At 44.6% G+C, this 25156-nt stretch overlaps 1 protein-coding gene across 2 annotated transcripts in view; it reads right to left on the reverse strand.

The window, feature by feature from the left end:
* The window catches only part of LOC133560376 (fibroblast growth factor 11-like), a 120331-nt gene extending 95641 nt beyond the window's left edge, over window positions 1-24690 (reverse strand). Inside the window, exons 1-2 of one of the 2 annotated variants that reach the window (XM_061912836.1) lie at window positions 24458-24690; window positions 23544-24351 (exon numbers count right to left, since the gene is read on the reverse strand). In XM_061912836.1, the coding sequence (XP_061768820.1) occupies window positions 23544-23736 (193 nt within the window). In that variant the 5' untranslated portion in view covers window positions 23737-24351; window positions 24458-24690. Of the gene's footprint in view, window positions 1-23543 lie in introns of both variants that reach the window. The other variant, XM_061912835.1, reaches the window with a different exon arrangement.
* Between the last annotated feature and the right edge of the window lie 466 nt (window positions 24691-25156).

Consider the following 25156-nt stretch of genomic DNA (forward strand, 5'->3'; position numbering starts at 1 on the left):
GAAAGCACACAAAAGAATGCATCAGTTATAATTCCAACACTGGCGGCCAAACTATATTAGAAGTTTTTAAGTTAATTGTTAACTTACCAATGAAGATGTTTAAGACTTGGCATCGATGGGCACGTCCACGAAAGCCAACTGGCCAGCATAGGCAATAGCAGCAGGGTGTTTTTCAAATGGCTTGTGGACAACAAATGATCATCAAATTTGCAAAAAAAAAAAAAAAAAAAATCATCCTTAAATGGGAGCTGTTTGGCCCGGCCTTTTGGAATTACTGTCATACCTTTTTGGTAAATGTGTGTTTGAGGTGGCCACTTCGAGGCCTGAGTGTGTGTCCTGTAGGAAGGCAAAGAACAGGGTCCTCATGTATTAAGCTTGCGTAGAGTCCACAAAAACCTGCGGTACGCCCTTTTTCCATGGCAAAGTTGAGATGTATCAAGAGTAAACTTGAGGTGGAAACTTCGGTTCCCTCACGGCACCGTGATGCTTCACGCACACACATTTCTATAGGCCGTGGATACTTTGGCGACACAGAGGTGGTCGTTCGAGCTTTGCCAACATTGGATTTCAACAATGTAAAAAAGATAAAGGCAAGGACACAAATTTCACATTTTTGCCAATGCACTTATTGCTTCATATTAATTTTTGGGAGGATGTTAATGTATGGCATACTTTATGTAGGTGATCATTTTGCCAGCTGTTGCTATAACAATGTGTTCCTGTGACTTCTTAGCCACGTCAAGCGGACAGCAGCCGCCGGTTGTTGCGGCGCATTGGCACCTGAGACTGTGTCACATAAAGCTGCGACAGCAAGTCCTCCCTGGGGTTGTAATTAGGGATGTATACAATTAGGATGTTATCGATTTGATACCGGTAATCATCAGTACTCTTATCAGTACTATATTTAATTGGTGTAAATAAAGATGTGAAACAAAAAAGTAATTACCATTTTTACTTGATGTATTATTTGTATTATTATTGCTTCTTTATTTGTGATTATTCCAAGCTGATTATCAGATCTGATGGATGGCTGATATTGCAAAAAATAAGAAAAATGGTCACATCTTGATTAATATCACAATTGTTTTACATTGTTTTTAACTTTCCAGTTTTAAAGCATACATACTAGTAAAAATAAACTAGGTATACGTTTTAGGGCTGTAGAAATGCAGTGGAAGCATTTAAGTCTCACCTTAAAACTCATTTGAATACTCTAGCCTTTAAATAGACCTCCTTTTTAGACCAGTTGATCTGCCGCTTCTTTTCTTTTTCTCCTCTGTCCCCCCCCCCCCCCTCCCTTGTGGAGGGGGTCCGGTCCGATGACCATGGATGAGGTACTGGCTGTCCACAGTCGGGACCCAGGATGGACCGCTCGTCGGGACCCAGGATGGACCGCTCGCCTGTGTATCGGTTGGGGACATCTCTACGATGCTGATCCGACTCTGCTTGGGATGGTTTCCTGTGGACGGGACTCTCGCTGCGGTCTTGGATCCGCTTTGAACTGAACTCTCGCGGCTGTGTTGGGGCCACTATGGATTGAACTTTCACAGTATCATAGACCCGCTCGACATCCATTGCTTTCGGTCTCCTAAAGGGGGGGTGGGGTTGCCCACGTTTGAGGTCCTCTCCAAGGTTCTCATAGTCATCATTACACTGACTGTGAGTTTTCCTTGCCCTTATGTAGATTTTTCCGAGGATGTCATAGTCGTAGTGGTTTGTACAGTCCTTTGAGACATTTGTGATTTAGGGCTATATAAATAAACATTGATTGATTGATTAATTTAATCTTTGAGTACCACACAATTTGATTCGAATCCTGGGGTAACGATTTGAATTAGAATCGATTAGCGATTTTACGTATCATTGCAGCGACTATATTTTTAAAAGGGGTACAGCACTACTTTATCCCCAGTCCTCTCGTCTGTTTTGGCAGTGCACATACATGAATTTCTTCTTCACCTTTTTCCCGATGTCCAAAATGTTTTTTTTTATTTCAGCTTGCGCGTGGTTATCGGAGCACATAGCATTTGACAGGCTCTCAATCTCAACCCTTTTTCGTTCGCTCGAAACACGAGAAAGAAGCACGTCCTACCGACTTGTTTCTGATTGGCCATAGTGTCCAGATCTCGGGGACATGGCTAATTTCAATATGATTTGCATATTTATAAGGGGGTGTAGCTTGTGTGTGGTCCGGTTAAACCAATCACACAGACATCTGCAATAAATTCCACTTTGGTTGTGATATCAATCAATCAATCAATCAATCAATGTTTACTTATATAGCCCTAAATCACTAGTGTCTCAAAGGGCTGCACAAACCACAACACAAACCACTACGACATCCTCGGTAGGCCCACATAAGGGCAAGGAAAACTCACACCTAGTGGGTGACAATGATGACTATGAGAACCTTGGAGAGGAGGAAAGCAATGGATGTCGAGCGGGTCTAACATGATACTGTGAAAGTTCAATCCATAATGGATCCGATATAACAAAGAAATGTGTTTGGATTAGTGCATGCGCACACTTTAAAACATGTAAATATTTTCTTGCGTACGCTGTTCTCTGGATTTCAACATACACCACTTTTTAGTAGGAAATCCATGCAACTCTTCATACATGAGGCCCCTGGCCTGGCAGATAGCCCGACTACATGGAGATGAGTATTTGTGAAGCGCATGGTCCCCATAATCATGATTTCTCCAGACAAACTGTCCTTCGACTCATAATGACAGCATTTCAGTCACGTTATGTCAATTTCTGTGATTTTCTGGATTTAATAGTAGATTGCATTATTTGGCCAATTCCATGATTTCATGCGATTCTGTTAACACGGGTTCTCAACCTTTTTTCAGTGATGTAACCCCTGTGATTATTTTTTTTAATTCAAGTACCCCCTAATCAGAGCAAAGCATTTTTGGTTGGAAAAAAAGAGATAAAGAAGTAAAATACAGCACTATGTCATTAGTTTCTGATTTTTGAAATTATATAAAAGTGCAAAATATTGCTCATTTGTAGTCGTCTTTCTTGAACTATTTGGAAAAAATATATATCAAAATAACAAAAAACTTGCTGAAAAGTAAACAAGTGATTCAACTATAAATAAAGATTTCTACATCATTAACTTAAAGTGGCCTCTTTGGAGATTCTAATAGAGATCCATCTGGATTCATGAACTTACTTCTAAATATTTCTTCACAAAAAGAAGAAATAATTAACATCATTATTTATGGAACATGTCCACAAAAAATCTAGCTGTCAACACTGAATATTGCATTGTTGTATTTTTATAACAGGTAATGAACTTACATTCATATTTTGTTTAAGTATTATTCAATAAATATATGTATAAAGGGTTTTTGAATTGTTGCTATTTTTAGAATATTTTCAAAAAATCTCACGTACCCCTTAGCATACCTTCAAGTACCCACAGGGGTACGCATACCCCCATTTGAAAACCACTGCCCTAGGAAATGGCAACATTTATTTTGCTGCCCTCAGCTGCGCATTTAGCACAAAGTTTGTTCATCCTGTTCATATCTATGATTTTGTTGTACCATATAACCACAAGTGGAGTGAGAAAAGGTTGATTCTGACTGACTGTTGACGTGGACATGTTCTCCTTGTTTCATCAAGTTAATACAGTATATGCTCACTGCTGTTAGAGAAAAATCATACTGAGTAGTTGTAGGGGGTGGGGTGCGTGTTCGGGGGTGGGGCGGGGGCGTGGTTAAGAGGGGAGGAGTATATTTAAAGCTGTTGTGTGCGCAGTTGTGCACTGCACTCTCTAAAAGCCGTAGATGTTATTGTCACATATGCATGATTGATTGATTGAAACTTTTATTAGTAGATTGCACAGTACAGTACATATTCCGTACAATTGACCACTAAATGGTAACACCCGAATAAGTTTTTCAACTTGTTTAAGTCGGGGTCCACATTGATCAATGCATGGTACAAATATAAACTATCAGCATAATACAGTCATCACACAAGTTAATCATCATAGTATATACATTGAAGTATTTACATTATTTACAATCCAGGGTGTGGGATGAGGAGCTTTGGTTGATATCAGTACTTCAGTCATCATCAATTGCATTGTAGCCGAGTGTCCTGGGTTCGCCTATACAGTGTACTTATATAATAAAATAATAAACGGGAGACATTAGATCAGGGCCGGTAGTCATCGCTTCTTTTTAATGTGTACTCCTTGTTAACTCTCTCTCCACAACAACACACACACTACGTCACCACCCCTACGGCAACTTGGAAAGGACAAAACTCCTCCTCACTCTCTGTAAACTTGGGACACCCTGAACTGTTTGTTACATACGTCCCCCCCTCAATTAGAAACGTCCCCGTTTCATTACAAACAAAATAGGTAACAAACAAGGGGAAATAGAATAGAGAAGAAAAAAAAATTCACCATCTTAATGCACACATAAAGTAACAATATTTTTTTTTAATTTTTTTTTAAATTTTTTTTTTAACTGATCAACAGTATTGCATAGGATAGAACACTGGCCCCTCAAAACGTGCAAAAATCTTGCAGATGCAAAGGAGGTCGCACCACTCGCCCCCTGCGAGATAGTCCGGGCCTAAACCCTAAAGAATTCCCCCACAGTCCATTGTCCAACTCCCCGCACTGTGGGACCTGGGGAAGCGGTGAAGCCTCCACAGTAGGCAAGCTCCCAAGTGCTAACGGAGAGGAAGGCACCTCCTGTGCAGGCAAAGGCAACGTGTACGGCTTCAGTCTGTCATGATGCACTACTTGGGCTCGCTCCATCAGGTCCAGAGGGTTGATGATGCGGTATGTCAAGCCCGCTTCCCCTCCAGAGACCAGCACCTGCATCACTCGATACGGGCCCTTCCAGTGTGGCGCCAGTTTAGTACGGCTTTCAGTAGGGTTATTCAGCCACACCAACGCGCCCTCTTTGTGTGCCCGATGACAGCTCTTTTCGTTATAATACAGTCTCTGTCTCTCATGAGCCTCCACTGAATTAACCCTGGCTGCACTGAAGGCCGACTCCAGCCGTTCAGCCATAACTGACACATAGTCCGTCAGGATCCCCGAGCCCCGAGAATCCAGGACACTAGAGGGCAGCGATGTCTCTGCAGGAACCCGGGCCTCACGCCCGTGCATGAGGTAAAAGGGGGTGAACCGGGTGCTGGCGTGCTTAGACGTGTTGTATGCAAAGGCGACCTGCTTCATATATGTGTCCCACTCACCCCCGTGAGAAATCAACATTTTAGCTAACTGGTCGATCAAAGTCCGATTATGACGCTCCACCATGCCATCAGATTTGGGATTATAGGCAGTGGTGCGTGTCTTTTTTATTCCAAGCAACTGGCACAGCCTCTGGGTGACTTCTGCTTCGAACTGGCGACCCTGATCGCTATGCAGGATTTCGGGGACACCCTGCACGAAAACATAGTCCTCAAACAGGCAGCGAGCGACAGTGTGAGCTGTTTGGTTGGGCAGTGCATACAGTGTAACAAACTTAGTGAAGTAGTCCTCCACAACTAGAACATATCTGTTTCCCTGTGAAGTTAAGGGCAACTCCAAAATGTCCATGGCCACCCTCTGGAGGGGGCGACAAACTTGGGATCCCCCCATGGGAGCCCTTGGCCCGGGGACCGGGCACCGGCGGGTCTGACACGCTCTGCACTGCTCACACCACCGCCGGATGTCTCTCAGCATGAAGGGCCAGTAGTAAGATTGCCGGGCCTTTTCCCACACACGTTCCGCGGAAAAATGGGCAGCGGCCGGCCCCCCATGTAACTGTTGTAGAAGCTCCGGCACTATGGAGGCGGGAACCACAACTTGAATTTGCGGCTCTCCCACGGTTGCAGGCGGTGACGTACGACACAACAATCCCTCCTTAACTGACAGCCGGTGAAACTCAGTCCATAAATTCCTTACCCCGGCGGAAGACCCGCGGGGGAGCACGCGAGGCCGACGGGGAACGCCCTGTTCCAGCCAAGCCAGCACCGTAAAAATGTCTGTGTCCTGACGCTGTAGTGACTGCAATTCTCCCTCAGCACCACAAAGAGAATATCGAGAAGCCAGGTCTGCCTGCTCTCCGTCCGCGGACGGGCAGCCATCCGATGCCCCCACGGAAGCCACCGTGTGCAGTCCTGCTGCTGTAGCGTCTAGCTCCACGGGATCAGGGGTTGCCGGCCGACGGGACAGTGCGTCAGTGTTTTTATGGCGGGAGCCATCTTTGTGCACCATGGTCCAGTCGAACGGATCCAGCTCCAGCACCCACCTGCTTCTTCGTCCGGTGGGGTCATTATCAATAGCCATGTGTCTGAGACCCAAAAGAGGGCGATGGTCAGTGATGATGGAAAACGCCGACATCCCCACATAGTGTTTAAACTCACGCACCGCCCACACCACAGCCCATAGTTCTCTGTCAAACGTAGACCATCTTTTCTTCGTGTGTGTGAGGGCCTGGCTGGCGTAGGCTACTACTCTCTCTCGACCACCATCCTCCTGGGCCAGCACTGCTCCAACAGCATCCTTAGAAGCGTCCGTGTACACTTTAAAAGGAAGGGAAAAGTTAGGCAGTGTAACCACTGGTGAGGAGGTGAGTACTTGCTTGAGGTGAGTGAAAGCAGCATCGCAGTCAGCTGACCATTCAAAGGGTACATTTTTCCCTGCCAGGTGATTCAGTGGTGCAGCATGTTGTGAAAAATTACTCACAAATCTCCTATAATAGGAGCACAGGCCCACAAAGGCCCTGACCTCTGAGGGGGTACGGGGGGTTGGCCATGTTCTCACCTTATCAGTGTTTCTTGGGTCGGGCAGGAGACCACATCTAGAGACCACATGGCCGAGAAATACCACGTGGTCCCGGGCAAAGTGGCACTTTCTGGGATTTAGCTTTAGACCCGCTAACTGAATTCTGGACAGGACTTCCTCCAGGTGTACGAGGTGGTCCTCGAAGGTACGGCTATAAATTAATATATCGTCCAAGTACACCATACAAATGTGCCAAGGCAGACCCCTCAAGATGAGCTCCATCATGCGCTGAAAGGTGGCCGGAGAGTTCGTCAGACCCATAGGCATGGCCCGCCACTGATACAAACCTCTGCCGGTAGTGAACGCTGTTTTCTCTCGGTCCTCCTCAGCTACTTCAACCTGCCAGTAGCCATTTGAAAAGTCAAGTGTGCTGAACCAGACGGAACCAGCCAGCGCGTCCAGGCTATCATCCACTCGGGGGAGGGGGTGTGAGTCTTTAATGGTCACTGCGTTGAGCCGACGATAGTCGATGCAGAACCTCCATTGTCCCCCTTTTTTCCTCACTAGCACCACAGGGGATGCCCAGGGACTGCAGCTCTCTTCCACCACTCCGTCCGCCAGCAACTCAGCCACCTGACGTTCAATCTCTGCACGTTTTTCAGGAGATGCACGGTAAGCGCGTTGCTTGATGGGGTTGTGGTCTCCAGTTCGGATTTGGTGTTTGACTTGGGTGCACTTGCCCGTGTTTTTCCCGGACACGTTGAACACATCCATGAACTCCTGTAGCAGTCCCACCAGCTCAGCTCTTTGCTCTGTGGAAATAGGAGACTCCTCCAAGGAGATAAGACCTGCAGGAGCTGTCGCGGTGGCTGTACTACAGATAGGGGCACATGGGGGTATTAAAATGTCACTTTCTGCCACCGGGTAAAATTCCCCCAGGTGCAGCCCCCGTTTAAGTTCCACCGCTTCCCCTGTGGGGTTGAGGATGCGGACCAGAGTCACCCCGCCCCTCACAGTGTTCACTGAATGGGCCACTATTAGTCCTGTTGTTTCTGGAATGTTAGGCTCCAGATAACCCTCAAAGTTTGTGATAAGTCGGCCCGTCCCCGCAGACGAGAGAATGTCTACCGGCACTAAAGTCTCGCTTAACGGGGGAATGATTCGGACATCAGCTAGTGACACGTTACAACATTGTGGGACTAATTCCTGATCCCAGAGCAGGGGGACAGTAATGTCCCATAATTGTAAAACACCCCTTCTTAAGTCCAGTAATGCATGATTCCTGCTTAGAAAATCCAGTCCGAGCAAGACACACTGGGTGGATTCTCTCAGTACATAAAAGGTGTGCTGCCAGCATGTAGGGCCCAGACGGAAGGTGACCTCAATAGTACCCAGTGTGTCCAGCATCTGTCCATTCACTGCACGTGTATCAACATAGTTCCTTTTCAGGGGTCTGTTTCTCAGTGCCGGGACTGACTTGCGGAAATCAGCACTAATTAGTGACACAGTGGCCCCTGAATCGACTAACATGAAGGCTTCGGTACCTTCAACCACACCCCTTACAAAAGAAGTTGGATGGTTATTACCTTTCATGCTAGTAGTGTCATTGAAAAAGTCTTGACATACGGGGCCCTCAGTCCGAGTGGCTGGTGTTTGGGGCACAGCACCAGCTACTGACCGTTTCCCTGATGGTTGACGTCTGTATTACGCTCCTGTGGCAGAAAATGCACGCCACGTCTCCTGGGCTCTTCTTCACGCCGGGCGCGCCAGCCCGGACTAGGGCTCCTGCCTCCCGGCAGCCTAGTGGGGTCCGAGCGATAACCCCGTGACGGGAAGCCCCCTTGGGACGGGAACTGGTCCCGATCGGGGGAGCGGCCACGGTGTCCCTCTCTGTTGAATCTCAGCTGGCATCCTCTTTCTCCGCAGTTACAGCTACAGTGCCCCCCCGAAGACGAACGGGGCCTCTGTCCCCTTGTGTCCATGCTGCGCGCTTTCAGTCTTTGGTTTTCCTCATACATCTCTTTTATTTCACTTTTCATGGCATACATTTCCTCTGGTAATTTCTCCACGGCTCTCTGCAGGCTGTCAGACGTTGACACAGACTGCACAGAGGGGCCCACTGCAGTGTAGGTACTCAAACAGTCTCTCTGTAGAGCCACTCTGGCATTCTCACATCGCTCCGCCACTTGCAGAGCCTCCTCCAGGTCAGTCGCTCCCAGCTCAAGACACTTGGCCTTCAACGCCGGGTCTAGACCGGCCAGAAAGCGCCGAAACTTCTCCTCTCTCTGCGCGATGGCTCCATAATCCGGGAACGCCTCTGTGACCAGCCGGCTCACGTCTGCAGCAAAGACCTCCAAGCTCTCCCCTGGAGCACGCACCCGGGCAGATAGGCTGGCCTGGAAGCGTTCCATTAATTGTCTTTGCCCAAAAGCTGCCCCCAGTCTCTCTTTCACTGCAGCATAGTCTGATTTAGTCTCATCCGGGAGACTGTCCCACAGCAGAAAAGCTGACTTACTGAGACGAGTCGGGAGAATCCTCACTAGCTCCTCATCGCAGCCGCGGCCGGCTCCCGCCGTCGCGCTAACGGCTACTCCCAACTGCCTTGCCCAGCTGAGAAAACTCTGGCTCCCGTCGCCGCTGAAAGGGGCGGGTAAATCCACTTTGACATTCATGGCTTGTGAGTGTCTATCAAACAAGCTGCCGGGCTTAAAAGGATCCTCGTCGCCACACCACATGTCCGAAAAAAAAATAGCCGGGAAGCTTAGCAGCTAACTATACTGGTGCAGCTAACTGTGAACTCACGTGTCCTGTGTAAAACTTTCTTTTTTTCAACACAGCGGTTAAAAGGATCCCACCGCTGCCACCAATGTAGCCGAGTGTCCTGGGTTCGCCTATACAGTGTACTTATATAATAAAATAATAAACGGGAGACATTAGATCAGGGCCGGTAGTCATCGCTTCTTTTTAATGTGTACTCCTTGTTAACTCTCTCTCCACAACAACACACACACTACGTCACCACCCCTACGGCAACTCTGAAAGGACAAAACTCCTCCTCACTCTCTGTAAACTTGGGACACCCTGAACTGTTTGTTACAGCATCAACAGAGAAATGGACATTGAAACAGTGTAGGTCTTACTTAGTAGGATATGTACAGCGAGCAGAGAACATAGTGAGTTCAGATAGCATAAGAACATGTATATACATTAGAAATACATTCCCGATTATTTACATTAGGTTATTTACAATCCAGGGAGATGGGATGTGAATGAAGGAGGGTATTAGTAAAGGGTTGAAGTTGCCTGGAGGTGTTGCCTGGAGGTGTTGTGGTGCATGTACAGTAGATGGCAGTATTGTCCTGTTTAAGAGTGTCACAACATTGCTGTTTACGGCAGACAAACTGCTTTACGGTAGACGAAAACGTGACTGCCGTTGTGTGTTGTTACCGCGCTGGGAGAACGTTAATGAAACTGCCTAACAATAAACCCACATAAGATACCAAGAACTCGCCCGCAATCATTCGACAGTTATAACGTCATTGCGCACGGACCCTGTTCATATTGTGGAAAGCGGACGTGAAAACAGGCTGTCCTCACTCAGGTCTGCATGGAGCTGGAGGACACGCCCCCTCCAGCTCCGCCTGAATTTCGGGAGATTTTCAGGAGAAAATTTGTCCCGGTAGGTTTTCGGGAGAGGCGCTGAATTTCGTGAGTCTCCTGGAAAATCCGGGAGGGTTGGCAAGTATGGCCCTGAGTCAATATGAGTTGGAAGCATTCTTAAGTTAGCTTTACATAGAAGAAGACACTTCATTAAAACTGACAAAATGCAAGTAAGAGATTTTAATGTGATGTTGAACGAATGAATGAATGAATGAATGTTACTACCGAGATGGAGAATTATATGTACAAGCTCAAAAAGGTCTTCAAACTAGACTTTTATACAAAACACAATTAAATCTAACTTTTACAAAAACAATAGTTCATTGGCAAAATGTTTTATTTTTGCAGTAAAATTTTACGAAGCAATGAAGAAGCAATGTGAAAATGCTTCAAACAGAAATTATTCAAATTTAGAAACACACAAAAAAATGTTGTAAATATGTTTCAAATAAAAATAATCCGGTCAAATAAATACTGCAGAATCAAATTCAATGGAGATTAAAAATGCTGCAAATGCCAAAAACACAGACAGACCAAACAAGTTTGCAGGGATACACAATAAAACATTCATAGATAACTTCCTGCTTCTCAAGACTTGTTTGTATCCAAAAAATATTTTTTAAATTTATATTTAATTGAAGTTCATTCACGCCTTCCTTTGTGATTAGCTTTGGGGTAGTTTTTTTTTTTTTTTTAAGCAGTGCAGTTGCTTAGGATCAGGGACATCCATGCATCCATTTTCTACCGCTTATTCCCTTTGGTGTCGCGGGGGGTGCTGGTGCCTATCTCAGCTACAATCGGGCGGAAGGCGGGGTACACCACCTCATCGCAGGGCCAAAGAATCAGGGACACGGATAGTATCTTTCAACCGGCGGACCAAACTGTCACCAAGTGATTTCAACTCAATGAGTTATTTTTCCTCTGCAAGCCTTGATAAAAGTATGTTTTATTTAGATATTTTGTAATGGTAGTGTAACATACAGTGTGTACTGTACATAAATAAAATAGTTTGTATACTGAACATAACATTTAAATGTGAATGATAGACAAATAAGTCACGAAATGCCAAACAGAAAAAAGTAGTAATGATAATAATATAAAAGTAATAAATAATAGTATTAATACAGAAGTCTAAATAATGTGTGTTTTCCCCTGTCGGCCACGAGTACAAATATACTGTTTAATGGCTAAATCTAACATTGTGAGGCAGTTCTGCTACATGTTCAGTACATATAAGTAAGTTTTGCCTTGTTTGAGTTTGTAGCTCCAGGACTTTTCACTTTTGCATACTTTACATTCCTAATCCCAACCAAAAGAATAAATATTGGTCTAAAATCAACACTGACACACTTTTGCAGCTTAAACATGCCTGCAGGCGTCGGCACAGTATAGATCTTAGCTCTGCATTTGCCCCGCCCACTTTCATTATCTTGCTGTCTCCCTCACAGTGCTTCGCCACATTTCCAGCTGAAAACAATGCAGCACTATTTTGCATCTGAACAGGAAGTTCAGGGACAAAGTGAGACCGTGTCTCTATAGTGTGACACCACGCAGCATCTCTGCATGGGCCCGCGCCCACTACATTATTTAGCGCGATGAATGTATTCACTTGGCAGGCACGCTTTAAGTGCAAAGATGTAAGCGTACATATTAAAGTGTTGCACATGTTCCACAGGCAGGGGAAAACAAGACAGGACAGTCATTAGAAAAAGTAAAAAAAAAAAGGATGAAACCACACATTGTCGTAACTTGGAGAGAACGTCTGCGCCCAAGGACGTCACTAAGTTTCAAGAAGGGGGCGGGAGGAGCTTAGCCCTCAGGAGTTTCACTTGATGTGAGTGTAGAAAGCACGCAAGCGACACATTTTGCACTTGCAAGATCTTTTCCCTCCCAAAAGGTGGTGGATTGATTGTTATTAGTGTATCATATATTTATGATGATAATTATACATTTGACTTAGTTTGCTAGCTTGTTTTTTATTTATCAAAATGGGACCATCTGGTCCAATAATTACATGAGACTGTTACGTGTTCAGCTTTCACTGGGTCGGTTCGTAGCCGAGTGTGAAGCGACTGGGATGTGAATCAGCACCTCCAAGTCTGAGTCAATCAATCAATCAATCAATGTTTATTTATATAGCCCTAACTCACAAGTGTCTCAAAGAGCTGCACAAACCACAACTACATCCTCAGTAGAGCCCACATAAGGGCAAGGAAAAACTCAACCCAGTAGGACGTCGGTGACAGTAACAATGATGGCTATGAGAAACCTTGGAGAGGACCGCATATGTGGGCAAACCCCCCCCAGGGGACCGAAAGCAATGGATGTCTGTCAGATTCAAACACTGATGACATCTATTAATCAGACAAGTAGCAAGGAACCAAGCAGAAACAGAGTTCAATAGGGCTCATGAGGAGAATGCGGGCACTGCACAATTAGTCACAGTCTTGCCCTAATCTCTAAGGTCCAGCTCCCGCGTCCCTCTATTTATTCAGAGTTCCATAGTCAACATCACTGAGGCTGCCTCTAAAAGCAGTGGTCACATATATTATTCAAAGCAAGTCCAAGACGCATAGTACGTGACGGAATGTGATTTTGCCTTGTCCCCGCTTCGTCTGCGTGTTGTCATCTTATCTTCGTTGAGGTCCTTGAAGTCTCTGTCTTGTCTGCGTGCTGTCATCCCATCCCTGCCGAGGTCCCTGAAATCCTTGGCTTCCAGCGGGCCAAAACAATGATAACATCTGTGGCTGAGGCCACCCCTTTGACAATAAGTTTTGTCCTTGCATAGATTAGAAAAAAGTCTAACTTGAGCAGAATAGCTAATAACTAAAGCAACAGACTTTAAGCATTCTAAAGTTAGTGTGATAATATATACATAATTATTCTAACAATGTCGAGCAGGTCTAACATGATATTGTGAAAGTCCAATCCATAGTGGATCCAACATAACCGTGAGAGTCCAGTCCGAAGTCGATCCAATATAGTAGCGAGAGTCCCGTCCAAAGCGGAGGCGGATCAGCAGCGCAGAGATGTCCCCAGCCGATACACAGGCGAGCGGTCCATCCTGGGTCCCGACTCTGGACAAGTGGTCCATCCTGAGTCCCGACTCCGGACCGCCAGTACTTCATCCATGGAGACCGGACCTGGAAAAAGGTGGAGTGCCATCTCCGGGTTGGGGAGGAAATCTTGCCCCAAGTGGAAGAGTTCAAGTACCTGGGAGTCTTGTTCACGACTGAGGGAAGAATGGATTGTGAGGTCGACAGGCGGATCGGTGCGGCGTGTTCAGTAATGCAGACACTGTATCGATTCGTTGTGGTGAAGAAAGAGCTGAGCCGGAAGGCAAAGCTCTCAATTTACCGGTCAATCTACGTTCCCATCCTTACCTATGGTCATTAGCTTTGGTTTATGACCGAAAGGACAACATCGCGGGTACAAGCGACCGAAATGAGTTTTGTCCGCCGGGTGACGGGTCTTTCCCTTAGAGATAGGGTGAGAAGCTCTGTCATCCGGGAGGAGCTCAAACTAAAGCCGCTGCTCCTCCACATCGAGAGGAGCCACATGAGGTTGTTCGGGCATCTGATCAGGATACCACCTGAACTAGGGGAGGTGTTTCGGGCACGTCCAACTGGTAGGAGGCCACGGAGAAGACCCAGGACACGTCGGGAAGACTATGTCTCCCAGCCGACTTGGGAACGCCTCAGGATCCCCCGGGAGGAGCTAGACGAAATGGCTGGTGAGAGGGAAGTCTGGGCTTCCCTACTTAGGCTGCTGCCACCGCGACCCGACCTCTGATAAGGGGAAGAAGATGGATGGATGTTACCTGTTAGCTATTAGCTCTTAACTGGAGCTAATTGGTACTTCCAGGTGTTGCAAAAACTTACTTTCTTGAAAGACTTCTGTAAGTCCATCTTGTAGACGGGTTCTACTAATGCTGCTGCTCTCTGTCTGGTTCTGGCTGTGTGCAGCATGCACACTGTTATTGGGCCGTAAGGAAGATTTGACAAATACCGAGGTCAAAAATTGACTTTGAAAGGCTGAAATCATGTGTATTACAGCTCCATATAAATATTAATATGAGAAACACAATGAATGTCCAGAATAACAAAGGCTGTCACTGCTGTTTACAAAAGGCCGTGCCCTTTTGTTGGTGTTTTGCAGTGTTTTTGAGTTTGTTCCTTTCCTGCTCTTTTATTTTGGTGACTTTTCCTTCTGTGTTGGTGTAATTTTGTGACCGCTTCACACATATTTGTCACAGAGCATTTCCCCTTTTCTTTTTGCAATCAGTTCTATTTAAGTTGAGTGTGAGCCACCATTCATTGTTGGGACATTGTTTGTTGGTGCCACTATCCTCGATCCTCTGATGACCATAGACAAACCTTTTGGACTCTTAATACAAATAACTCGAACAGTGTGGACGCCGTCAGCTCCACATTCCCTGTAAGCGTTTTGCATTTTGTTTTGTTTCGTCATAGACCGTTTAGTCAGAGCACTTCCCCGTTGCTCTCGCTTTTTTTTTGTTTTATTAATACATTTCCCTTCGTTACCACAAGCTCCAGCCTCATTAATCTGCATCACTAAGGTTACGACAACTTCCGGCGTCTCTCATGACTCACCGCTCATCTACGTATGACAAAAGCTTTCCCTGAGGTAGAACTATCATGTGTTGTATTTGAATCAGCACAATTGTAAAAGTCCACTTGTTTTTATTAATATGTTGAAGGTTAGCGTATTAAAATTTTTAAACTTCATTAAAAACCTTACGACAATTTCAGCTATGACAAGGATTTGAACCCAACGGGTACTCCGGCTTCCTCCCACTTCCAAAGACATGCACCTGGGGATAGTTTGATTGGCAACACTAAATTGGCCCTAGTGTGTGAATGTGAGTGTGAATGTTGTCTGTCTATCTGTGTTGGCCCTGCGATGAGGTGGCGACTTGTCCAGGGTGTACCCCGCCTTCCGCCCGATTGTAGCTGAGATAGGTGCCAGCGCCCCCCGCGACCCCAAAAGGGAATAAGCGGTAGAAAATGGATGGATGGACCTTCTGCTTTGCAACTCAAGTACTAATGACGCACGCCCCGAGAACCACCAGAAGTCCAGGGTGGAAATCTAGTCCCATGTTTTTATCAATGACAGAGCATGATGTGGCCAGTAATACCGTTAGGGTAAAAGTTTATATGAAGTGCCTTGTCATTCAATAATTTACATTTGCCATGTACTTCTTCACACAACACCCCCCCCTCCATCCTCACAAATTGCAAAACCCTACGCACAGCATGTATTCTGCGTTCAGGGCAGAGCGGGCCTAATATCTGTGAGGAGAATCTGGCTGACTGACAGCTTTTCACATCAATTTCAGTCAGGTGAAACCAACATTAGTTAAGTCTGTATAATTTTATGTTAACGTTTTGTTGACAGCACGTTTCGCATGGGATGATATTTAAAGGAAAAGTGGACTCCATTGCATGAAGTTGTTGTCTGGAATTGTAGCCAGCTGTGCTTGACCAAAGATCATATATGAGCTACCTACGGTATGGTGATGCACACAAAATACATTTGCAGTCAGTTATATAATTGTCTTAATATCACTTAAAAAAAATACTGACAACATGACCTGCAGCAGGAGTGTAAGGTAATAGTAAAAATGTGGACTGGATTTTCAGTAATGTGGGTGTTACTGGTGGAACAGATTGGCTTGGATAATATGTACTGACAAAAGGTCTCCACCTTACACTGTGAATTGAAGGGAAACCAAATGATTTATGATCATAGTGAATGATGAGTGGTTGTATCATTATTTATTCTTGCATATTTATATTGAATTTGTCTGCACTATTTAAAAAAAAAAAAAAAAATGGCAATAATTTATTTACGGGGGCTAAGGAATATTTTATGAGGGCTTCAGCCACCCAAAACTGGCCTTAATAATGCCTGTTGCATTATGGCAAACAACCAATTTAATTAGCATTTTCAAAATTACTCAAAATATAATTATTTGCGATTTACAGCCAGTTAAAGTCTAAATGTTCTCCAATAAGCACAGAAAATGTACAAACCCCGTTTCCATATGAGTTGGGAAATTGTGTTAGATGTAAATATAAACGGAATACAATGATTTGCAAATCCTTTTCAACCAATATTCGTCACTAGGCCTATTTTAGGGGGGATCAAGCCCCCCTAAAATATTCTTAAGCCCCCCTAATTAATTTGGCGTTATATATATATATATATATATATATATATATATATATATATATATATATATATATATATATATATATATATTTTTTTTTTTTTTGTCAAAATATTGGGGTGTTTATAAATTTAGATTTGAATTATGCAAGCATGTAATTAACTGTGATTAATCATGAAAATTCAAATGTGGTTGATCTACTTAAAATAATTGTTAGATAGCCCTAATTCTAATGTATACATAACAGGCTTAGGCAAATGAAAAGTATATGACGTATTGGAAAGAATAAGTGATGTTTTGTGTGTCAATACTGATATTTTTAATCAGTCTCAAATGTGTTCTGATCTGATGTACCCGAGCACCTGCTGTCAGTGAATCCTACACCACCCTTGGGTGCTCCAGTCTTGTGCGATCAAAGCAAATTATCACGTATGCAAGCGGGAAAGCACGCACACACATCCATTCCCGGCTGGGACAATTTATTCTGGCAAGATGATGAGTGACAAGACTGTGTGTGAGTTGGTGTGTGTGTGTGTGAGAGAGAGAAAGCAAGCGATAAGTAAACACACACACAAGTGGTCAAAAATGATGAGTTAACGAGTGTGACAGTGTCAGCCTGGTCAGGGACAACGTCACGCTCATGACCACGAGGTGTGTGTTGACATATGTGCGTGTGCTGTAGTTCAGTTTTGTCGCGTGTCTTTCAGTGTGCATGTGCGTCATGTGTCACCAAAGTGGCATCACTATGTGACACACGTCTTGCTTAGTTCTGCACGCAAACCATGCGGCAAATTGATCGCATATAAAATGCTAATGCAGGCTTTACTGTCCTGATCTTGGACCGTCAGTGTCATTTAAAGGGACGGTGCACCTGTTCAATGTGGGTTCAGAGACATAGACGGGGGTCTGTGGGGGCTCAACATGCTGAGTGGGTAGGGGCTATACTCATCTAAAGATGAAACATGTATAGATAGCTCGGATAAGTGTGCGAATGCTTCAGTAATTAGGAACAAAGTCACATCGAGGACACCAGCAGTTAAATATTTTCTCCTTAATGCAGTTTTTAGGGAAAGTAGCAGAAATACTCAAATAACGATGATTGATGCATTCCGCCCCAACGAAAACAAAAAAACAAAAGAAGAGCTCTGCTGCAAAACAAACACTGCTCCATGCCATCAATCAATAGGCTGTGAAGAGGCGGATCCGAAAGCCACACATTGATCAACGCACACACAAAACATGAGCATCTCCAAATGGTTTTCAATGAGGGCACCCTATGCTATGGTGAACACAAGGGGGTGGAGCTTGTTGCACAACAGCAAGGTGGCAATAGCGGTAAGGTCCTTATACTTGGATATATTTAATCAAATTGTTATTGTCATATAGTTAAATATTATCACACGCTTATAATGATACAGTCCATTAGTCTGTGCATATGACCAAATATTGTGCACTGAAGCATCCCTTCTGTATGCCTCCACAGAGCAGCCGCACTGCTTTTTGAGAGGAATTCAGCTACTCGCTCATTGTCCTGATCCATTAACAATACAGCCACCATTATGTAACAAGGCAGCACAATAGCTGCAGGATCTGTAACATTGGCCCCAAAACAAGATGATTTAGCGGGAGAAATAGAGCGACTGAAGAGGGATATGTCGGGAGGGGAAGCCAGGGGAGGGTGGAGGCCAGATGTCCTTGAGAAGATAAGCTAATAGAGAGAGCAAGTCGCTCCCTGGTGTGGTCCTGTCCAGAGGGCCGGTCTATGAGGCAGTAAATGGGCCCAGTTCAATGTGTGCTCTCCAAACGCGGCCACACATTATTGATCAGTCAGTGTGTGTTAGTGACAGGACATGATGAATCACGGCCTTGGCACACTGTCGGGTGCAATGCCCGGCCCAGCTCGGCTTGACTTGCCTGGTGCTGCTCGGGTATGAACTGGTGCTGGGGCCGGGGTTGCCACAACACCAGAGGACAACACGAGCTATTTCAGTTTTGCTTTGATATCCATTCGACGGCTTAACATCCTCATTAGATCATATCAGACTGACACACACACACATATTGGAAGGGTGAAATTATCTCCCCCTTGCACCCGTTACCTCAGTTATCATGGCATCTCATCATTTGTTTGTGTGAGCACATCAGTCTGGTGATTTATTAGTTTGCGTTGTGTGGACGTGTGCGCTCATAAGATCGTTTGGTTGTGTGTACGTGAGTTTATGCAGGGCAAATTGACCTTGGTATAAACTGAGTGGACCGCGGTGCAGGGGCATCCTTAGTATGGTACGATGCGGTTACTTGGTGAGAAGGTATGTAGGTCAGGCCGAGACACATGAACACCTGTACGACCCACATCCATCAGGTAGGCAGTGAATGTTTAAGGACACACACTATACACTACAGTGTGAAAAGGCCTTCGGGCACTGCAAAGGCAGCCCAAACTTTCTCTGCACAAGATAGTGACGCACAAGCAGACAGTTTTGGATGTGTTATCGCCGCACTCCGACACACACGCACAAGCTTCAGAGTTAAATGAGGCATACAAACAGTTCCAACATGATGCCGTGCAGTTTAAACACCCCAATAATAAACATATTATTAGAAATGTCAGCCAGTCTTTCTAAGGTCTTGAAAAGAGATCAAGTGTGGACTCAGACACACACACACACACACACACACACACACACTTACACGCACACACATCCAGAGGTCACAGTGTCGTCCACATGCATGCTCCTTGAGAGAAAGATGAAGATGCACATTGCCATAGACAGTACTTAACACAGACCCCATCAGTGAAATGGTGAAGCTAATAATGGCTCTCTAACCCCAGCCTTCATACTTTCGGCCCGCCATTACCATAATGAATCCATAAACGTGTGAAAAGCACGGAGGCCATCCCGACGGAAATGTTCCCCCCGACAATGGCCCGGCGTCACTGCTTTGCCAGCGTTGCCTAAAACATATTTTACAGCTGTAATTACGGAAGAGCGCAACCGCCTGCTCTGCTGCATGGCAGATGCTGAGTCCCACGTTGGATATTGCCCATGTCATTATCTGTATGAACTTTGCTTGCCGACGTGACGAATATCGCACTTTCAAGTGCAGCAGATGCACAACACAGTAATTGCACACCTGCCAGGGCATGCACACTGCTGCAGCTCTCTAAAGCAGTGTTTCTTAACATTGATGGGTTTCCAGCGTCCCCTAGAGCAATTGTCCCCAACATTTTTGTAGCTGCGTACCGGTCAACGCTTGATAATTTGGCCCGCGGCCCGGCTATGGGGGGGTGAGGGGTGGTGGTGGAATATATTTAAAAAAAAAAAAAAAAATTGTCATGAAAAAGGGAGTTTTTTTGGGTCGGTGCACTAATTGTAAGTGTCTCTTGTGTTTTTTATGTTGATTTATTAAAAATTAAAAAAATTAAAAATTACAAAAAAATTAAAAATTAATAAAAAATTCTTCTGCAGCCCGGTACCAATCGAGCCGCGGCCAGGTACCGGGCTGCAGCCCGGTGGTTGGGGACCATTGCCCAAGAGAGCCCCCAAAAAATGTCTGTTTCTCAATCCTGTCGCAGTACACTCTTCCACAACGACAATCTCAAACAAACTGAAGAAATCTGGCGCTAAAGTCATGGAGAAGTTTCTTTAGTGCAAAAATTATAACTAAAGTGGTGAAGCTGTATTTACATTTAGACCATGGGTGTCAAACTCTGGCCCGCGGGCCAAATTTGGCCCGCCGTGTAATTTAATTTGGCCCTTGAGGCAATATCAAATTAACATTACAGCTGGCCCGCCGTTATTACTGTAACACCGCAATTTCTCACACTTGCCAATCCTCCCGAAGTTCAGTGCCCCTCCTGAAAATCTCCCGGGGCAATCATTCTCCCGATTTCCACCCGGACAACAATATTGAGGAAGTGCCTTAAAGGCACTGCCTTTAGCATTCTATACAACCTGTTGTCACGTCTGCATTTCCTCCATATAAACAGCGTGCAGGCCCACTCACATAATTTTTGCGGCTAGTACACACACATAAGTGAATGCAATGCATACTTGGTCAACAGCCATACAGGTCACACTGAGGGTGGCCGTATAAACAACTTTAACACTGTTACAAATATGAGCCACACCGTGAACTCACACCAAACAAGAATGACAAACACATTTCGGGAGAACATCTGCACTGTAACATAACATAAACACAACAGAAAAAAATACCCAGAACCCCTGCAGCACTCTTTCGGGACCCTCCAATATATTTTGATATTTACCTCAGAAGGCTGCAAATAGAAAAGAGGCATTAAATTTGTATTTAAATTTTATTTGATATGCCATTGACATTCTTTAATTATTATTATTATTATTTGAAACTCAATTTTGCATGTCACTATAAAGTTACTGTATATAAGCCTTGCTTGTTCAATGTTCAATGCAAAACTTGTTTGGGTCCCTTTTAAAAGGTTACTTTGTTCAACCTTGGCCCGCGGCTTTGTTCATTTTTAATATTTGGCCCACTCTGTATTTGAGTTTGACACCCCTGATTTAGACTTAATTTTTTTGACAGTCTAGTTAAGAAACATCCATTGCCCTACATGTGACAAGCAGTACAAAATAGATGGATAGAGGGATAATTGTATGTAAATGTATTTTTTCAACAGTTATTTAAGAGTCCCTTCGTATGTAGTGCATTTGGTTCGTATTCATTTTTCTAATCAGCCTGACCTAAGCCGAGGGTTTATGTGTTAAATATTTGTGATTAACACAGGTTTTCCTATAATTTGACATGGTTTTGATTGATTGATTGATTGATTGATTGATTGATTGATTGATTGATTGATTGATTGATTGATTGATTGATTGATTGATACTTTTATTAGTAGATTGCACAGTTCAGTACATATTCCGTACAACTGACCACTAAATAGTAACACCTGAATAAGTTTTTCAACTTGTTTAAGTCGGGGTCCACGTTAATCAATTCATGGTTATAAACTGTAAGTAGGTTAGATATAAATATTGATTATGATTAAACTCAAGAGTAAGATGAGATAATTTAGTGTTAATATTTGAGTGGGCCCCAGGCCTGTATTGTGGAAAAGTTGGGCCTCAAGTTAAAAAAAGTTAAGAACCCCTGCTCTAAAGTTTATAGGGTTCTACAAAGTGCGATTTGGGGGCTATTTTTGCCTCAGAGCTCATTTTTGATTGGCTTGCTGCATATTTTGTAAATGCAATTACCATAATTTCTGGACTATAGAATGCACGTATTGATAAACCGCGTCCATTTCATTTTTGGACAAATGATATAATGTACATATATTAGTTGCACACGTCTATTAGCCGCCTTAAATATTTACACAGGCGTTTGTGCTCATTCATTCATAAGTTTAACAAAAAACAGCCCATCAGAGAGCCCTGTCATCGTCCTTCTCCTTCTTCTCTTCCTGTGTGCTTTGGTCGTCTTCTTTGGTGTTGGAGTTGAGTGGACTCGGATATGCATCATCTATTCTCTGCGTTGTTTTTGCTTCCATTTTCATCTCGAGGTAAGTCGCCTCTGGGCTTGAGCCAGGTTGCCTAGTCTTTAGGGCCCGTTACGGGTAGTGGATTTCAGTTCCGTGGGGCAGACATTTTCTATTTTGATGACGAGGCCAATTATCTTCGGTTTTGGAGCTTCGTAGTGTGCATTTCGTCGTGCCTTGATGAAGTTGAATGCATGACTAAATGAGTTTGTGAATGCGTTTGATTCTATGTGAACAGTTTCATTGGTCCACTGTGACCCAATCAGCAGGTTCATTGGTCTGATTGTACAAGTCTAAATGGACATGTGAAACTTGAAAACTCGGAAAAATCTATAAGTTAGCAGCAGAATTGTATAAAAGGCGGGGTTCAAAAGATGGGAAAAAAGTAGCAGCTTATAGTTCGGAAATTAAGATGTATTATTTGACAATACAGGTATTACAGGTTATCTATAACAGAAAATCTAAGCTGTAGACATTTCCTCCAAATAGCTTAGCATGCTTTAACGTACATGTAATTGCGTTAGCATCTTTAATGTACAAGGTGTATCAATGGGGCACCGCACATCCTTCAACTTTTCTTCGGCTCTCAGCAGGAACACGTTAGGACACCCCTGGGTTAATGCAAATATTCCATTTATAGTTCGGTATAAAACGGTCAAGAAGTTTTTGCCTAATCCTGCTTGTGATCCTTACTTCTTGATGGATTTGACGTGGAAGTCACTCTCAATAAGACGATGAAGACTAATACAGTGTATTCAATATTTAATCAGCACAATCAAACTTAACAAGAAATAATGATGAATAGTATACCATTTATTGAACTATAGTGATATGATATGATTGGCACATTTAACAACATCTGATCACATGGAACCGTAATAAAAATTAACAACAAAACCATGGACAGACCTTTTCTATGTATATTTAAGTCAATAAACATGAATCCAAGATCCTTTTAGGAGATAGATGATGAGCAGTAAAACATTTATATTCTCATTTGCCTTGTTTATTTCCAAAGGCAAATGGTGTAATTAGCGTGTTAATCCCCAAGTACAAACGGTGTGCAACTTCCCTCTCAGTAGGTTAATTTAATATAACCCCTAGAGACCCTCAAAACGGGTTGGCCACAGGGCATTACAAATAATTCAGCTCTTCACATTTTTAAAGTCTATTATTTAGCTGAACCAGAAAAATCTGGACAGGGGATGAAGATCTGCAGACGATTGATTAAACTGGAAATGATCCCACTCCAGCTCCCCCAGTGTTGCCAACCGAAAGATAGGATGGGATGCTTCCCAGATTAGAAGTAAACTTTGGACTGGGAATTGCAGCGTGGATGTCCTACAGTGAGGATTAATTTGTTTTCCGGCCATCAACATGATGGCAGACAGAAAAACGGATGATTTAAAAAAAATGGAACTTACCCGGTCTTTTTTCCATTTTTCTCCCTCGACTGCCGCATAATCGAACCTTCGATATTAAAATAAGGATTTGTTTCTGGCAGAGTGACTTGTTGCTTTTCGGACACGGCTTCCTCTTGCTGGCAATCTGCCGGTTGGTCTGGGGGTCCTTGACCTCCCGACGCTGCCGTATGAGGGAGCTGGCAAGGGCGGCCATCTTCCCACCACAGGCTCTGCCGCTTCCTCACCAGCCGCCGCCGGCCTGCTGACGCCCAGATGTCGGGGGGTACTGTGGGCCACCCCCCTGCCCGCTCACCCAGGGCGACGGAGCAGGGCTAGGGGACGTCTTCTGATGATGAGCTGGAACACCAGGAAAAGATGAAGATGGAGGAAAGAAAAGATTGGGTGAACTCCCAAATACTGAATTTGAAGATTCAAATCAGGAAAAAGCCTTGATTTGTTTGCCTTCTTCTATTTGGATAGGTCATATTTTTATCACCCAAATAAATTAGTTCCAGTCCAACGTGGCACTACCCCCTTTTCCCTTCAGCTACAGGGAAGTTTGGTTCTACCATTTGCCAAATTGTGGAATCCAGACAAAAATGGAGTCGGTTCAGACCAGTACTGTGGATGAGAAGCCCACATTGTCCCAAACGTCAACAGTCCAGTGAGCATTTCCTCCTGTCACGGCTCCACAGAATGACAGCGCAAGTTCAAGAAGTGCAGACCTGAGGTATAAGCTCGGCGAAATAAGGCAGTAGCCCCTTTTTCCCCCCACAACCCCCGTTTAGAGTCATTCATGCCCCTCTGGCATCACAGTGTGGACTTCATCCTGGGAGAAGTGAGAGAAAAGATATGAAGCGATCCATCATTCCAGACATGGAGGTGACATTCAAAGAGTGGAAGAAGGAAAGGGATGATGGTGTGATGGTATCTACCCGATGTCGGATCAGGCTCTCCAAGTCCATCCACCGAATCTGAGCGTAGTGCCGTGTCCTTCAGCCACACTCTCTGCCTTGTAACTGGCAGAACGAGGGATGAATGAGTGGAGCGAGACAAGGGGAGAGAGACAGGGGAGTGCGAGGGAGGGGGGGCGGGGGGGAGAAGGGGAGGGGCATCTGGCAGGTATGCGCTGGCAAAAGTCCGGTCTGCTGCTGGAAGAGCCTGAAACCAAAAGGCACCACCTTTTAGCTTTAATGTAAATGTGTGTGTGTGTGCGCGTCTTGGTCTTCATAGTAAGCAGCATGCTTCACAAGCTCCCCCCTTCTCTCTCTCCAATTCAACAGCCTCCGTCTCTCCCACTCCTCTTCCCCTCCTTTCCATCTCTGCCACCCCTCCATCCCAATATGGAGAAGAGCGTCCCCGTCGTTGCTACGGTGAGCCTGGATCCCTCGCTATAACACACGTGTAGCCTTTTGAATTTCCCACCCAATTTGAGTGCACAAAAAACATGAGAGGCAGGCTGCCATTTGCATGCCAGAGCAACAGAGGGCGCTATAGCTACAATAATGGAAGGCAGCCAATAGCAAAAGCCCAACCAACAACAATCCCCTCATAAAAGAAGTACATTTGTATAGCTGACTCGGCCTATTTAGTACATTCACCAACAGAAACAACATGATATTAGTTTACATGGC

The sequence above is a fragment of the Nerophis ophidion genome, linkage group LG10, assembly GCF_033978795.1.
Source record: "Nerophis ophidion isolate RoL-2023_Sa linkage group LG10, RoL_Noph_v1.0, whole genome shotgun sequence".
In the NCBI taxonomy this organism is placed as follows: Eukaryota; Metazoa; Chordata; class Actinopteri; order Syngnathiformes; family Syngnathidae; genus Nerophis; species Nerophis ophidion.